The 16,905-nt window shown below is 42.1% G+C and overlaps 1 protein-coding gene across 1 annotated transcript in view; it reads right to left on the bottom strand.

Moving 5' to 3' along the window:
• kitlga (kit ligand a) overlaps nucleotides 1-16,494 on the bottom strand; it is a 30,083-nt gene extending 13,589 nt beyond the window's left edge. The window contains exon 1 of the mRNA XM_083916341.1: nucleotides 16,219-16,494. Coding sequence (XP_083772467.1) covers nucleotides 16,219-16,233 — 15 coding nt within the window. The 5' untranslated portion in view covers nucleotides 16,234-16,494. The remainder of the gene's footprint in view (nucleotides 1-16,218) is intronic.
• Nucleotides 16,495-16,905: the final 411 nt, after the last annotated feature.

Genomic DNA, 16,905 nt, shown 5'->3' on the forward strand with positions numbered 1-16,905 from the left:
GCATTCATTTCAAGACACTAGCACTTGCTTATCATGCTACTAGCGGATTAGGCCCAGTTTACATCCAGGACATGATTAAACTGTACACCCCAGCCCGCCTACTCCGCTCTGCATCGGCAAACCAGCTTGCTGTTCCCTCACTGAGAGGAACACCGAGCCACTCGACTAAGTCACGACTGTTTGCTGTTCTGGCTCCTCAATGGTGGAACGAGCTCCCTGTCGACAATCGGAAGGCAGAAAATATACACATCTTCCGCCGCAGGCTAAAACGCATCTCTTTCAACTGCACCTTGGCTAAGAAGATGATTTGTTAAAAAAAAAACGTATGTAGCTCTCCATAGATAGGCTTATTTGAAAGTACCACACTTACTTAATAACTTGCTCTTCTGGTTTTTACCCTAATTGCTGAATGCACTTATTGGAAGTCGCTTTTTTTTTAGCAGGGACTACGGATGCAAATTAGCATCTTTGCTATAATCCGGCACTTTTACAGTGATATCTTGTTATCGTTGTTCATTAATGTGCACTATCCCTAACAAATAAAGTGTTGATTGATTGATTGACAAAAGCGTCAGTTAAATGAAATGTAATCATGGCTTCCACCGCACTTCTGAGAAATGCAGGAGGAAATGTAAAAACTAAAAACAACTACTTATGAAGTGTACTATTCGGTTACAACCAGTGGAAATGCAAAACAGATCTAGTGTTAGGTACATGTCTCTTATAAAGGTACTTTGCCTAAAGCGTTTAATGCGCTTTTAATGAGGTTTCTAGGAATATCTTGATAGCACTATGGAGCAATTATTTTATAAGTGGGTCCCCGTTTTGTTTGTGCATGAGGACAACATTGCACAAGCACGTGGGTAACTGATAGACAGTTGGTGGATGAATGATAATGCAGTTATGCACCATCAAAAGGCAGCGAAGAAGACAAACCAGTTTTGCAGATGTTCCCTCACCAGGTTTGTTAGACCTAAAGGATACACCATAATCAAAACTTTTGTTTGTTTACAAGGAAACTGAAACTCATAAAGTGTTATACTGCCTAATAGAGCTTCATTGGCTTAACGTACATTAATGGTTGCCATTCATTTGGCTGACCTCCTACCTCTTCTCCGTGCCAATCTGTCTTTATTATGCAATTAACCCGCAGTTCTCCTTTTAGTAGGGATTAGGGCCGGCTGAAGCCTCCCTTAAAAACAATTCAGCAACCTTGAAAGTCAACCTCCTCAAATGGGACTTAGTGAGAGGAATAAAATATGAAAGTGACTAAACCATGTCTAATTTTCAGGCACTTCAACCAGTAAAACGGGATTTTGTTATTTTACTTATTTAAGCCAGGGTTTGATGACCATGCTTGCTCTTTTGCAGCAGTTTGTCGCTTGTCATTCACTGTTAAATTCACATTTTAGCCGTCTACACTTTCCCTGCCAGTTTGGATCGGTCATTTTCTAATCTTCAAGGCAGAGTCCACCACCCACGTTCCTCCTGTTACTATATATTTGTCAAACAGAGCCACAACAGGAAGAGACTGGAACAATGATCCGTCAACAGCAGGAAAGGCCGAAGGAAAAGCAGCATGTAAAAAGCGCAGATGGGATGTAATTCAATTCCGCCAAGCTTCTACTGCTTACCAAAACTAATCGTCTTTCAGTGGCAGACAGAGACGATAAGTCAGCAATGCTTTAGAAGAGATTAGAAAAAGCCAAATGTGTGGACCATTGTGTAGTTTCTTAGTTATGCAGCAATCTCTGTATGTTGTGAACCACATTTGTACAGGATACAGGGGATGGAATCATAGATACTCCAGATACAACTACAGTACATAAGGTCAAGGATTTCGCAAGCAGTCATTACAAGTTCAGCAAAGCAAAACTTGACCCACACATCTTAATAGATTCCCCTGCTTTCTCTATTTATAAAGAATTCAAGGAAATTGAAGATGCATATATAAGACAAAATCAAGTATAGGATATTTGTCTTATCCAAAGAATGGTGGGGGGGCTTTGAGCTTTGAGAATGAACTTCCAAACATGACCTCGACCAACTCAGGGACTTCTCCTGGGTAATCTCAAACTCCTGCAGCTACCCTTGAAAACCTTAAGTGTAAATCCAGCGTAAAATCATCCCATGGTCTTTTTTCCAAACTTGCACACATCAAATCCGGAAGAGTCGCTATGAGTTGAATGCGGCTAACACTGATTCGCTCGGGGCAGTACATCGAAGGCATTAAAGTGCATGAGAAGAGTCCCTACGCATAAAACAAAGCACCAATGGGCTCCTTCCTTTGGGATTGACTTTGGTAATTGACTTGAAAGGACTTTACTATGAGAGGAGCTGGTACAGGGGCCAGTAGGTAAGTCTTTAAAACACTCTTTTAATAAACTCAGGGTTCACTAACTGCGTTGTTGGTGAACCCTGAGTTTCTGTGTAGAGACTCTTATCAGGCTGCTGCAGAGGTTTGGTGTTATCATGAGCAGTATTAGTAGTTTAAAAAGACGTTTGAATGCCTTCACTGTACTGCCCCAAGCTCATCAGTGCTAGCCACGTCCCGCTGTTAGCGGCTCTCCCGGATTTTTCCGCTAATAGTTCACTTTAAGGGCAGAAATAAACCCTGTGGTTTCTCCATATGGTTTGATACATAAACATAAGACTACCTCGAAACTTTGTTTCTTAGTTCGGCTTCATGAGACTGGAATTCAGGTTTCAATGAAAGGGAATATCACTCGACACTTTCTCTGGCATGACCCATTTTACCCTATAAATTTGTTTAAAGAATTAATAAACAGGTGGTGGCCACTAATCTCTACATGCCAAAGAAAACATTAGAAAACACATTAAATCATTAAAGTGATATCAAAATAAAACGAGTGAAAAAATGAATAAAGCATGTCCATGCCAGATTTGCTTGGACGTAATCCAGTAGAGGAAGGCTTGTGTCATCTTGAAACGGAGCAGAAAACCAACAAGGGAGAGCTGTCACTCAGAAAGCCTGGTGTATGTTTAAGCACTGCTTCCCACTCTCAAACTAGATCCACTTACTGTGTGTGCTTGCAATAACATTATACATGCTGGTCCCACATAGTGAGTCATTTGATTTCTTTCAATTTCAAGAATGGTGAAGAAAACCATCTGCAAACATTTACAGAAACCCAGGATGCTTCTCTCAACATGTGCTGAGAGCCTGTGGAGTAAAACTACTAGAGGGGTAACACGCTCTACAGACATGTGCGCTTCATGCGAAGAGCAAAGCAGCTGTGAGGGCCGAGCAGAGCTCATACTTTAGTTGCTATTCACTGTCATGTGCTGCTATTATTCTTTTACGGCTAATGATCATCCCTTTTTTGTGAGAACGAGTGGAGCCAAGTTAGCACAGTAGTGTACACAGCTATGTGATGGCTGAGTGATGTGTAAGTGATGACAGCGATATCGGTCAACATTCTGCGTCTTTATGAGGCGTATTCACAGCCCATGAAACAAGCCAGCTGAAAGCTCCTTACGTTAGATGAGCCGCAGATTTTGACAGCATGACAGAGGTTTATATTTCACTGGAGCTTTTGGTGCTGACAAGCCGTGAAGTGGCTTAAAACAGGAAATGACAGAAGTTGCCCTGGGGAACAGAGGAACAGATTTGATTTCGATGGTGGTCCACATCCGACAGGTTGGCCTTTTGACTTTTATTTCCGGTCACTACTTGTGCAGCATTGGTGCAGGTTTGCACCCTGCAACGGCCTTCTAGTTTTCAATCATATTATATTATCAAAGTCATTTGCTGTTGATGTTGTTTCAGGGGTGTCAAAGTGATCCAGTAAAGGGCCGCTGTGGCTGCAGGTTTTCATTCCAACCAATCAAGAACACATCTGATGCAACAAATCAACTGTGTGAAGACAATTCAGGTGATTGCATAACTCGAGTCAGGTGTGTTTTTGCTTGGTTGGAATGAAAACCTGCAGCCACAGCGACCCTCTACTGGATCACTTTGACAACCCTGGTTACGTAATCGATGAATGAAAGGTTATAGATTAAAAAAAAAAGTGTCCAATGGCAGGATTCCCAGATCTGGAGTCTAATTAATTGTTTTTTTAGTTTTTCACTCTAAGGCTGATCTGTCCTCCAGGTTTTATGGGGATCCATTAATACATTTACGGGATGTTGACAGACAAACTGAGAGCCAAAATTATAACCTGTTTGGTGGATTTAACAGTTTGCATTTACATTCATTGAACTCCCCTGGAAACGGTTGCGCTATCTCCTTTGCTGCTACTCACTGGAGGTACAAGACCAGAACTACCACCGAGGATTTCCCACGAAAGCTTCTGCTGACTCAGCACTTCCTTGCGAACCTTTGGCAATCACAATATTGATCCGCCTAGACGGCTCCTGCTGGATTTCCTTCTAACATGTAAAACATTGTGTTCTCATGCTTCCGTTACACGATGGCTTAATTGCAGTACTATTGATTGACTTTGAAGTTAGCTGCTTAAATTACTCTTGATGCTACTGCTGGTTCTCATTAAAGGTTAAAAAGGTGTAATCAGACTAAAAGTGAAGCAATCTGTAGAGGCAGTGGGGTTTCATACAAAGTCTTGATTATCACATGAAGCTGTCGGTTCCCGGTTGAAACACAGACGAGACAATGAACGCTGCCGCGGGGGGCAATCAATTAGTCAACCAACGCCATGGGTGGGACTAATGTTGTTGTTAAGATGTGTGTGTGTGTGATAAAAGCACTACACAGACTACTAAACTACATAGACAAGGTAAAGGTGGACTTAAGTTAAGTTTTCAAATCTGTGAACACGCACGCACACGCGCGCACACACACACACACACACACACACACACACACATTCTATTGGCGCGCTGGCTGTTTGATGCCAATAAAAGGGTACAGTACAAAACAGGCAACTTGTGCTCACTCAGTGTACAATTGAACATTGTGAGGGAGTAAACATCAGAGGCACAGTGGGCTGTTAGGATTAGCATTATGAAGAGTGTGCTGCAGCTGTAAGCTCTTATATTTGCACATCATGAATCCTTTCAGCTCTGGTTTTACCAGAATAAACCGCCATCATTAAATAAACTGCAGCTAGGGTGTGTAGTCTTAGCTTTCATACTGTGGAGAATAAACATTGAACAATATATGAAGAAATATTCATTTATCACTCTGGTCACAAACCTGACTCTGTCCAATGCATTTGGCCATTTATTCAATTTTGACATTAATGAAAATGTTGACCATCATCACGTAGACATAAGCTAATACTACACTAGTCATGACAGTACTAAATTAAATTACAGGGATTACAGAAATCCTAATAGTCTCACATATAGTCCTCTATTCTAAGAAGTAATCTTAGAAGCACAGAAGTAATTCATGTTATCTTAGATCCTGCAGTGTTATTTCAGCAAGGGAATAGAGGGAAAACATCGCAGTTAACTACCCGTGCAAAAACAAACTGATCTTGTTTCTACAAGTTCCAAAAATGCTTGTGGACTCCGTGCGACTCTCAACACACAACTTGGGCCAAACATATCAATAAACAACAAGGCTTCAGTGAGAAAGGCATTAGGACTTCGACTCACTCATTTGAATGTTTCCCTGACACTCTCTGATGACCTTAGGAGACTGAAGTAATAGCCGCACTGATAGGGAAAGAAACAATTTCCCATGCTTTAAATGCTCCCTGTTTGTATATGGGACGCTAAAAACAATGGTGTTGCTGTGGAAAATCAACCATTTTTATTCCTTACAACAGCAGAGCCAGCTGATATCGGACCAGCAGAGTTGAACAGCGAGGCGAGACGCTGCAAACTAAAGGCCTCTTGTCAAGGCCTGCTCACCTAGATCACATTGATGCTAAGGATGATTATCCCGTCTCATTTTCCACCAGCACTTTGAACCTGAGGCGTCATTAGCTGAACAGGCTCTCCAGACCATCGGCCTCGTGGCCCTCTTAACCGCATAATCTCATAAAAGCGGAACACGGGGACTTACGTGACATTAGTCCACCCTAGCAACAGGCGGCCTGTTTTCTCAGAGAGATGGATATTTTGTCCTAATCTTTTGCCGACATCGTTGTTTTGCATTTTCCCATGTGATATTAGTTCCCATGTTGCGGAGGGAGGATTAAAACATGCCAAATGATAAAGGCTGTACAAGGAAAACACCAGGCTGCTGTTGTTGTCCAGATGTTTTACTGTTGACTCATGTTAAGTTCAATCAATGGTTTTAAACTAATGCTTCATTCAAGTTTTTCCCCCTCTTTCATAAGATATTCTTTGTTTTGATGGATAAAATAATTCAAAACCATTACCTTGCCTTTTGTATTGGCAGTTAAACCTTCATTCCCGGCCAGAATCCATCGCCCCTGCTTTCTGAAATGTGTCCAATATTTAATGTTTCTGATGATGTTTATACCATTGAGCACTTTGCAGTTCCACGCCACACCGTGAAGGGTCGTCAGGTCATAGGCCGTCAGTCAGAAAGTACCGTGATCACATTCACGTGCCAATATTTAACATCTCAATGAATGAACTGCACAGAAAATTGGCCCCAATGTCAATGAGGCAGTTTTTCCTTAGAGGTTCCAGGTGGATAGCTCTAAAGACAGTCAACACTTCAAACATTATCAGGCACAAGATTGAGGTCATCACCAAATCCGTTCCCTTGATTACGTGTGAAAATATGACTTGTTAAATACATTTTCAGACCATCAGACGGCAAGAGACTACATTAACAATTACTCGATGTATGTGAGATCTTCAGCGACCACAGCTGACTTAATTCACATGTGAATCAAATTATCTTCTGAGATGGTTCAGTCTTTGACTCTCTGCTTGGTGGACTTAAAGCTGTCTGCACTAACAAATTACACTTCAAGGTATCCGAGAGGAACGAGAGAAAACGTATACAATTGTGGTTGTGCAGAAACTTGTGGAATGGTTCTTGCTAGTAATGACTGTTGCGTACCATAGTATTATCCAGGGGGATTATAGTGTTTTACCAGATTAAATAACAAGGAAGAAACTGTGTTGACATGTGTTTAGTTACCTTTTCTGTAGCAGCACCGTGGCAGGGTGTGAATTAAATAAATTATCCCATTTTGTGTGTCAAGGACTTTTTTTCCCTTTTTGCCATGGTGTCAAAAGAGTATATTTTTTCATACATGTATTTTATCAAAATGTATGTGACGTATAATAATCGTTATGCAATAAACTGTTTTCTTTCCAAAAACCAATACCTAAAGTCTGGGTAGTGAGTCCTGATCTGATGCCATTGTTCTCCTTTTCCCAAATGAATAACCCTGAATAAAAGCAACCTCTCTGCATGGATCTCATTGTATTAACTGGACGATACAAAGTCAGCCAGAGTGAATGAACTAACCTGTAGACAGTGAACTTTATAATGACATTAGTAGAAGAAACTATATTTTATACAGATCTGGAAAATACCTGACCCCGTTAATAAGGTATGGTGGCTACTTCATTAGGATTGTAAGATCATCACCAGGGTGTGCCGCGTCTCTAAAGATTGAATAACGGCCTGCCCAGACAAAATGAATGCAAATTAGAGCAGGAGTGACTTTGATAAAGAAAATATGTTTAACACAGATGTGGCTAATACCCGATCCCCTAAATAAATCAATGACCTTTATCTGACAGACTGATCGGAGCATTCAAACCGTCAAAGGTCTTAATGTTTGAAGGGCAAATAAGAAAAAAGTAAACAAATATAAGGAGGATATAGTGAGGCACTCGTGAATGCCCAGTCTCGGATCCCATCAGCTATCTGTGTCATACCAATTTCGCCTCTGGGGGCAAAGGCTGATATTTCAGACTTTCCAGTTGTGTCAGTGGGTATCTGGGCTAAGACTTCATCCTCCAAGGGGTGGCCATTGTTCAAGGCGTTGGATATGAATGCAGATTAATAATAAGAAAAAGCGTAATTGTTGTCAAATGATAGCCGGTTGGTTTCCGTGGTTGCATGACGGCCAATGTGTTGGACTACAAATGGAAACCAGACTGCTTCTGCTACTAATATCTTGCCTACTGATAAGTTATACGTTTTTTAGAGGCGATGTGACGGCATGTTCATGAGCAACTTGTCACTGTTTTGGTGTGTAGGGATTTGACAGGAGGTAAGGAGAGCATGCTTTCCACGTAATCTGGAGAGAGCTTACGTCTCCTAGACACAGCCTGCTGCTCGAATACCTGGCATCATCACACAGCTAATATGCGCAATGTCTTCCATGAGTTCACCTGGAACTCCCAAACAGCAGGTATGTTAAGTCTGTTTCTCTCTGTCCTTGTTTTTGTCCTCACAGAACGACGCCGGTTAAAGTTATCTTGAATGATGTTATTTTGAGGTCCGCTGGAACTATTGCTAATGTCAGCTAATGTCAGCTATATTCTGCCCCCGTCAGATCTGGAAGAATTGCATCCCTGCTACTTACTTCAGACCAAAATCAGGAAACAAACAAATCTTTTTAAATGTCCAGAACTTAGACGTGTCAGGGAATTACACATTGAGAGAACACTCTCCGTGATAAACAGTGGGTTGCGTACCTAAGGCTGCAGCCTTCTAACCTAATGGCATCTATGTGTCAGAGAGCCGAAGAGACTGAGAGGTTTTAATGGTGAATGGTGGCTGACGACAATGGGAAGAGAGGAAAAACAATTTATTTTCAGGGACATACACAAGATTTCTATTTGCTTCTTGGAACCAGTAAGTGTTCTTTGGCTCCGTGAGATCTTGTTGTTCCACATTTCCTGAGAGGAACAACTCCTGACATTTGTTGTTTGAGATGGCGCAGTGACTTAATAAGATTACAGTCTGAGTCCCAGCGTTTAACTGAAGAATTATCCGAATGCCAACTCACTGGATGGGCAGTGCTGTTTTTCACTGTTTGATTTCCTCTTTCATTAATATGAAACTTATGAGTGAACCCGGCCACGATTTACCCGGATAATCTGCTGCCTCTGTGGAGGACGTGTTGACTTGAACCGCTGGTGCTTTGATGACAACTTAACCTTCCTGTTGGTGTCAAGCAGGAAATCTGATCTCACTACTGAGCGCAGATTGGAGAGGGGGAGGATGAGGATAAACTGCATTCGATGATGTATGCTCTCAGTTGTTTTCTTTTGAAATGAAAAGCCACATTTTAAGATGACTTTTCAATCGATTTATACGGCCACATCACTTACTATGCAAACACAGGACATATCTTGTTAATATGTACTGACTTCAGGAGGGGAATTTGGCACGGACAATAAGGAAGAAGGTTTAGTTGTGCAACCGTGCATTTTTATCAGATCCACTCATGTATGTCCTGCCTACTTCTCACCGACACTTCAGCTGAATTTCTACTGGAGCTTATTTTACCTTGGAATCATTAAACTGTAAATGTAAAAGATAACCACTAAAGTTTTGCTCTTGTGACTCATCCCTGGATACTTATCACTGCGGTCGGTAACGGCTGATGTTATCTAGCTCGTCGTGGACCAGTTAATGCACTACAAAAGCATTTTATGATTACTGCTTTGATCACACAAGGTGCAGCAACGGTGCTATTAATAAGCAACATGCGCTTGATGCGGTGAGAGGACAGGAAGTTTAGTTTGAGACGACTTGTTGTGAATTAACTACAGGGTCGAAAGCTGCCAAGTGCTAAGAGCAAGGGCTGGATTTTAACACTCTTTAATATATTTATCTTTAATATCATTTAATATTTGAGAACATTAATTTCTTTTGTTAGCGAAAACTAGTTTTTTTGTAGAAAAATACACTGCTAAAAAACTCCCTAGAGAGGTTGAAATCCAGTCTTATAAAAAACAGAAGATGAGAAGATGTTGAGGAAATAACTAAAGCTGCAACGATTAGTCGATTCTCAGATTCCAGATTAAACGTGAATTTTTTCTGGTTTATTTTCTCCTCTATGACAGTAAACTGAATGTCTCTATACAGAGTTTTGGACAATAAAAAAGACATTTTTCACTATTTTCTGACATTTTATGAACCAAACAACTGATCAACTAATCCGGAAAACAATGGACAGCTTAATGGATGATAAAAATAATTGTTGCAGCCGTAGAAATGCGAAATTCCCAAGACCACTTTGGCGAAATCTGTCAAAATCACCATTTAACAGAAACCATTTTTAATTGAGTGCACAACATGCACAGCTTACAGCAATGCATTTATAACAAAGGCCATGTGCACCCATGTGAACCTCAGAGATGACTAACACCGTTTCTAACTTCTCTACCAATTGTCCTTGGGGCCTTTGATCCAAATTCGAGGAAGAAGTCATCATGTGGAAACTCCAATTTTGTAGCGAACAGATGAAGATTTGTATGAACATGAGACCAATCAACCCCCTCTAAATGCCCTGCGATGACTGCTTTGAGTCAGATGTGAAGTGGCACAGCTCATTGCTCGAGATGACTTCACGCCCACTGTATATAAAAATGCAGGGGTCCCACATGTGCAAAGAACGCCTTGCTTCCCTTAATTATGTGAGTTTAAGGCAGTATGCCAGTCACAAAGACCTTGAGCATATAAAATAGCCAGAACACACAATTTGTACAACCACAACATGATGAATGTGCTGAATAAATTTGATATTTCTTTTCAGAAAGGATGGAGTGTTCAACCAATTACAATTGGCTTCAGATGTCATGGCCAGACGATGTGTCTTCACTTATTCTGGGCCGCATAGAAGTGAAACCAAATCAACTTAAAATTACCCTTTCATACTAAACACACTATACCCTATTTTAAGTCAATATAATTAAGCCTCTTGAGCCGGGCTATTCATTCATTCATTCATCTTCAACCGCTTGTCCCTGTCGGGGTCGCGGGGGGGCTGGAGCCGATCTCAGCTGACATCGGGCGTGAGGCGGGGTCCACCCTGAACAGGACGCCAGTCTATCACAGGACACATAGAGACGAACAGAGACAGACAACCATTCACACCTACTGGCAAGTTTAGAGGCATCAATTAACCGTTTGAAATTGGGGCTGTTTGACAAAAATGATCCAAAATAACACATTAATGGCTACAGATACTATAAAACACTCCAGCGACATAGAAGACCATATATTGTCTTTATTTTATCAATGTAAATAGTAGTAATAGACCTCAAAGTGCAACAACCTTGTCAAAAAACCATACTTATTAAATGAACAATCTAAATAACTACATTCACTCAATTCCTGTACTAAAGGACAAGTTTGAGGCTTCTTGTACTTTACTTGAGTATGTTCTTTTCCTGTTGCTTTATACTTCTCCTCTACATTTATCTGATATCGTAAGTTACTTGAGCTCTTTGCACATGAAACATATTAGGGTTTTATTAAATATTGACTATTTCCCAGCAGTAACAACAGCTTCCTCACAGGCACATGCGAAATATTAGTTTATTAATCAATAACTTGACTGATTAAAATGAACGTAACGTAAATGCAGAGTTTTTTTACAGTTTAGTATTTGTACTTTCACTGCCCGCTGGGAAACCGGTGTAGAAGGTAGCATGGTTCAGCTCGCCAGTGTTTGACGCACTGAGACTGTGTTGCGTGAGAGGACATCAGTCAACATCGGCCACAAATTCCTTTTTTACATAGGCCAGTAAATATTCCCCTGTGGGCCAGATCCGGCCCCGGGGGCTGCCAGTTGAGTAGTGAGTTACATCAAGATGTTACAATCTACTGTAGTCTTGCATTGCATGGGCGACATTACTGACAGTAGGATAGGTTCAATTCCTACCTGATCAACATTTCTATTAACTTCCAACTGAAAGGGCTGAGGGTTAAATCCAAAGCTCCTTGGAAATTCAGTGGTTACTCTGAAAAATCCTGATATATCAACCAGTCTGTGAATGTTCTCATTTGTCCAGGTCGTCGTTATCCTCAAAGCAATTTCAGTCGAAAGCAACTGGACTTGGTTATTTGTCTAGGAAGACGTTTCACCTCTCATCCAAGAGGCGGGGTTCCCGTGACATCATCGGCCTTGTGAGAGGTTAAATACCTGGATCTCCACACCAGTTAGTTGGACCAGTCCCAGCCCGGTCCTGGTCCAGTCCCAGCCTGGTCCTGGTCCAGTCCCAGCCTGGTCAGATGCGTACATGAACTGATGAAGCCTCTTGGATGAGAGGTGAAACGTCTTCCTAAACAAATGACCAAGTCCAGTTGCTTTTGACTGAAATCGCTGTGGGGATACCTATATATCAACACTTCAGGGACCAAGAAAAGCAGACTTGTTCGACTTCACTCAACTGCGCTGAATTATCCCAACCCATGGCAAATGGAAAAGCCAATATAAAATTGTTCCAACAGCGGTTTGAGGTTCTGAAAATATTCTCAAGAATGATCATATGACAAAACCAAAGCTGGTTCACAGATAAGCCCCTTTTGCAGAGGCAAACTGTTGATGCACCCGCTGAAGTGGTTGCTAGGCTTCAATCAATCACATTCCCTTCAAGAGGAGCACCTGGTTTTCTTTTTAAGAGAAACTGACAATAAGATGAAATTGGCAGTTACAGATCAAGCGAGATTTAGAAAAGCTCCAGGTGCAAGCAGTAGTTGCTGTATTTATGCGACCTGTACTCCGGTGTAGCTCTGGCCAACAGGGATCAACATTTTCAACACACAAACCTACAAACAATAACTATTCAATTGTTCTTACAACTTAGCCCATGAAATGTCAGGAAAAAGGTGTAAATGCCCATTCAATTTTCCAGAACCATTAGACAAACATGCTAAAACCAAAGGATATTAACTATGCCATAAAACAGATCAAATCAGAAAACCACATTCGTTGAGCTGGAGCCAGCGAGTGCTTGGTGTTTTTCTGCTTACGTAAATTATCAATCTTAATCATGTCTTTAAATCAGTTGCGCAATCTGAAAACATGGAACACAGAAATCGCTCTCCTGTTCATTGTTTACTACGTGCAGCAATAACAGAAGTTTGAAGGTACTCCATAGTGAGAAATGAAGTAATAGAGACACAAGGCAAAGTAGAGCATGCATTTCGATCTCACACTCACATATAAGGTTCAAAATGTCATATAGCGTACTGAGTAGCAAGCAGGGAATGATTTGAGACTCCGTCCTGGAGTTCAGAACAGAGAAAGTGAGTGTTTTTTTTGTGTGAAGTGCTGGTAATTGCCTCTGATCAATGAATCACTGTGGCTGGTTCACACTTCCTGCCAACCCACAGAGCAGACCCATCAGCCTGGCTCCGGTCATGTACCGCATCCATGTGACAGTGATTTCCCCCATTAGTGTTTGCGTTCACATGACACCAACTCACTGCGTCTCTTGTATGGAAACAAGCCCGAACCCAGGTCTAAAAGATCTTCGAACCGAGGCTAACAGACACATAAAAGCTCGCTTGCTGACAGATCTTTGCAGTTAATGAGATCTATAAACAAATTCTCGCGAGTGTGCCTCGTCTCTCCTCCCCGGCTACGCACTTCACCTCAGCTGACACGTTTCAGAGAATGACTTCGACAGGAGCTCTTTGGTGGTCTTATGTTTCCGAGAAGGCATATACGCATATTTCCTGCTAAATGCATTCCCTCAAAAGGCACACTTCCTTTAAGTGGGTTTAAGTTTAGACTGGGCACGTAGTCAAATGACCGCAGACGAGCCAATCAATCTCGCCTAAAAGTGATTTATTCAGCTGTGATTACTGGAGAGAGTAATTCTGACACATTAACACCCTTCCCAACACAACGCCTACCTCCTGTATGTGACATAATCAATCTAATGCTGCAGCGCGGTCTGTCATTTCTTTCCATGCTTTGCTTTCTCGTCTGCGGTGCACATACCCGCGTCTTTGACACTCTGAAAGGATGAAGATTTCCTGCAATTATGGCTGCAACTAATGTCAACATTGACAGTTTATACGTTGATTCTTTTCTGGATGAATTGATTAGTTGCTCAGACTAGAAAATGTCAGAAAGATATTTAGTTTACAGCCATAGAGGAGTTAAAGAAAGCAGCAAATGTTCACATTCCAGAAGCTGGAATCGGAAAAGTTTGTCTTTTTTTGTCATTAAAAATAAAACAACTAGAAATGGTTGGTGTTAATCTAATAGTTGACAACGAATCTAATTTGAAAATGATTTGATTTACAGAGGGGATTCTCATGTTACACGCTGGTCGTAAGCAGGGAAGTGGCTGCAAAGCAGGAGCAAAGTGAGCCTACTCTGTGAGCAGTTGGCCTGTGGATTTACGGCCTGTTAGATGTTGGCTCCTCTGTCTGGACCATGTATGTGCATTAATCATCCCGGTACTTTCAAGACTTGAGTTCTTTGAACAGACACAAATGTGAAAAGCGCTAAAGAATTATTTAGTGTTGATCTCTGTGACAATAAACAGCAATGGTTGTTAATTCAGGTTACAAATTTGGTAGGTGAAGGGGGATCACAGACATCTCTCTAAACCCGGCACAGCCCACAGACCTGAGTGCCTGCTCTCCCACTTTCACTCACTCACTCTCTCACACTCACACACGCACACGCACGCACACACTCATTCTTACACCTCGTGTGCCATAGCTTATCTAAGAATGCTTGTTTTTGTTGTCAGAGTGAGGGGAACGACCGTCATCAGTTCACCACGGATGCACTTTTTGACACTTCCATTTGATTTATGCGAGGATCAATTCCCTAAATATTTTTTACACGTGATTACGTGACAGTGAAAAGCACCAGGGACTGTGGCAAGGACAGGGAATAAAAGATGAAAGGTGACGGTATACGTGCATCCACTGACTGTGTGACTCCATTTGAAAAGCATTAATGAAACTCTGCTCAGATTATGATTACCAGCAGCAGGGATGCACAAATGCTCAATGTTCCTCCGGGAAACGTCAAGGACTTTCATTCCCAGATGCATGCACACATGCACACCCTTGTTAAATACGTTTTTATTTGTTTGATGTCCTTTCATTTAAAAAACATAAATCTCATTTAGTCATTAAAAGGAGCTTAAATTGGCATTCAGAGAGAGGCAGAGATTAGTCAAACCCCTGATATAGATTACCCAGGGTTCAGTCAAACAGCCTGGGGGATGTAATGCAGGTTAAACCTGCCTAAATTTAGTCTGTGCACCTTCTAAAGTGCACAGCTGACAAACACCCGTGGCTTTTATAGAAGGGGGAGACGAGTTTTCCATTAAAACACATTAGAACATGTGTTTCAGCTTAACTGTTTGCTTTAATGTGATCATCTGTTGGTCTGGATGGATCAAAACTCTCATTGAAGCAATACCTACAGCACATTAAAGTGGCCTTAAAAGTGGCTTTTAGTCGTCCATTTGTGCATTCCGGGTCAGCCACGTCAGAGGCCACAGCTTATGGTGTCAGGGCTTGTAGTCACAGGGCCTAAACTGGCCCTGCAAGCGCTCTCAACGGCCTGCCTGACCCGGTGCATGAAAACGCAGTCCGAATCTGTAGATGGTTAATTCCAGCCGTACCTTAACAGAAATAGGCTGTTTTCATAAAATACTTGACTGACACAGGACCTCACATTATAGGGCACCAGATGAATTTACCCATCGATGTGTGCCAACCTGTAAACGTGGATAAACCGCGGCTTCTGCTCGATCTAAACACCCTGTCCTCATTGGCAGAAGTCTGTTCCGCAGGTAAAGAGGTGTAGAGCCAGCCTGCTTCCCTGTACCACCTGCCCGATTACAAAACCCATCACTTGAATTGTAAAAGAATACAAATAAGCGGCAGCTAAGCAAGGTGCAACCCGTTTTCAGGAGCGGACACTCGAGCGCCAGTGGCAGGCTGGCGCAGCTAAGATACTGCGCTTATGGATCGGGGAGCCATAATAAGAAGAGCCGCTCTTCAGGCGAGAGGAGGGAGACGCGGACACGCTGTGTTGCGTTCAGGAGAGAAGCAGCTTTAACACATGTCCACCACCGCAATTAAACCCCAGAGAGAACCAGGGAGCGCAACCGCACACCTCTGACCCCGCTGGCACTCCTGCCATTTATCACATAACTGTCTCTTTATTTAAGTATAGTCAAAGCACGAGAGTAATGAATAAAGAAAAATCTTAAAGGTTTACTTGGACAACTTGTTTGAGTGGTGACGTTTGGAGACTCGCAGCAACGTATCCCGCTGCTGTGCGTCACGCGGCAGCGCAAACCGTTTTTTCCCTCATGTAAAAAACAAAACAAACAGAAACAATTACTTACTTTTGGCTTCTTCATATGGAACGACAGGAGTAAATCCAGTGTGTGCGAAAGCCTATTTTATTTTACTTCTACGGGGAGGAAAGGGGTTGTCATCATCCTGTGTGCACATATCCAATGCCGAAGTCAGCAGTATCCAAGCAGAGGAGAAAAAACAAAGCCCCGACAAGAAGAAGAAGAAGAAGAACGGCAAAAATGTGAAATCAAACTTTCAACCTGGAGGCTAATGGCGTGTGGCATCTAGCCCATCTATCTACAACATAGATCCAGACACTGAGGGCTCGCAGCTGCGGAGCGGGACAGCGCGCAGAGGGAGGGAGTAAGCTTTATAATGATGCGTAAAGAGCAGCCAGAGAGCCGCCCCCTGACGAGCCGCAGTGTGAAGAGGTTCACTCCAAAAACCACCGCCGCCGCCGCCACTACAGACGGATCAAGTCACGGCTCCTCCGCGCTGCTTCACCAGGGACTTTATACTAGGATAATAAATTAATCATAATAATAATAATAATAATAAATACCCCAAAAGTTTGACATTTAACTCCGTTTTTAACTTAGAATGATCTCTTGTTCTCCCTCTCTCTCTCGCTCGCACACACGCACACACACACACACACACACACACACACACACACACACACACACACACACACACACACACACACACACACACACACACACACAAAAACACAC

Source organism: Echiichthys vipera (assembly GCF_963691815.1).
Source record: "Echiichthys vipera genome assembly, chromosome: 7".
NCBI lineage: Eukaryota > Metazoa > Chordata > Actinopteri > Perciformes > Trachinidae > Echiichthys > Echiichthys vipera.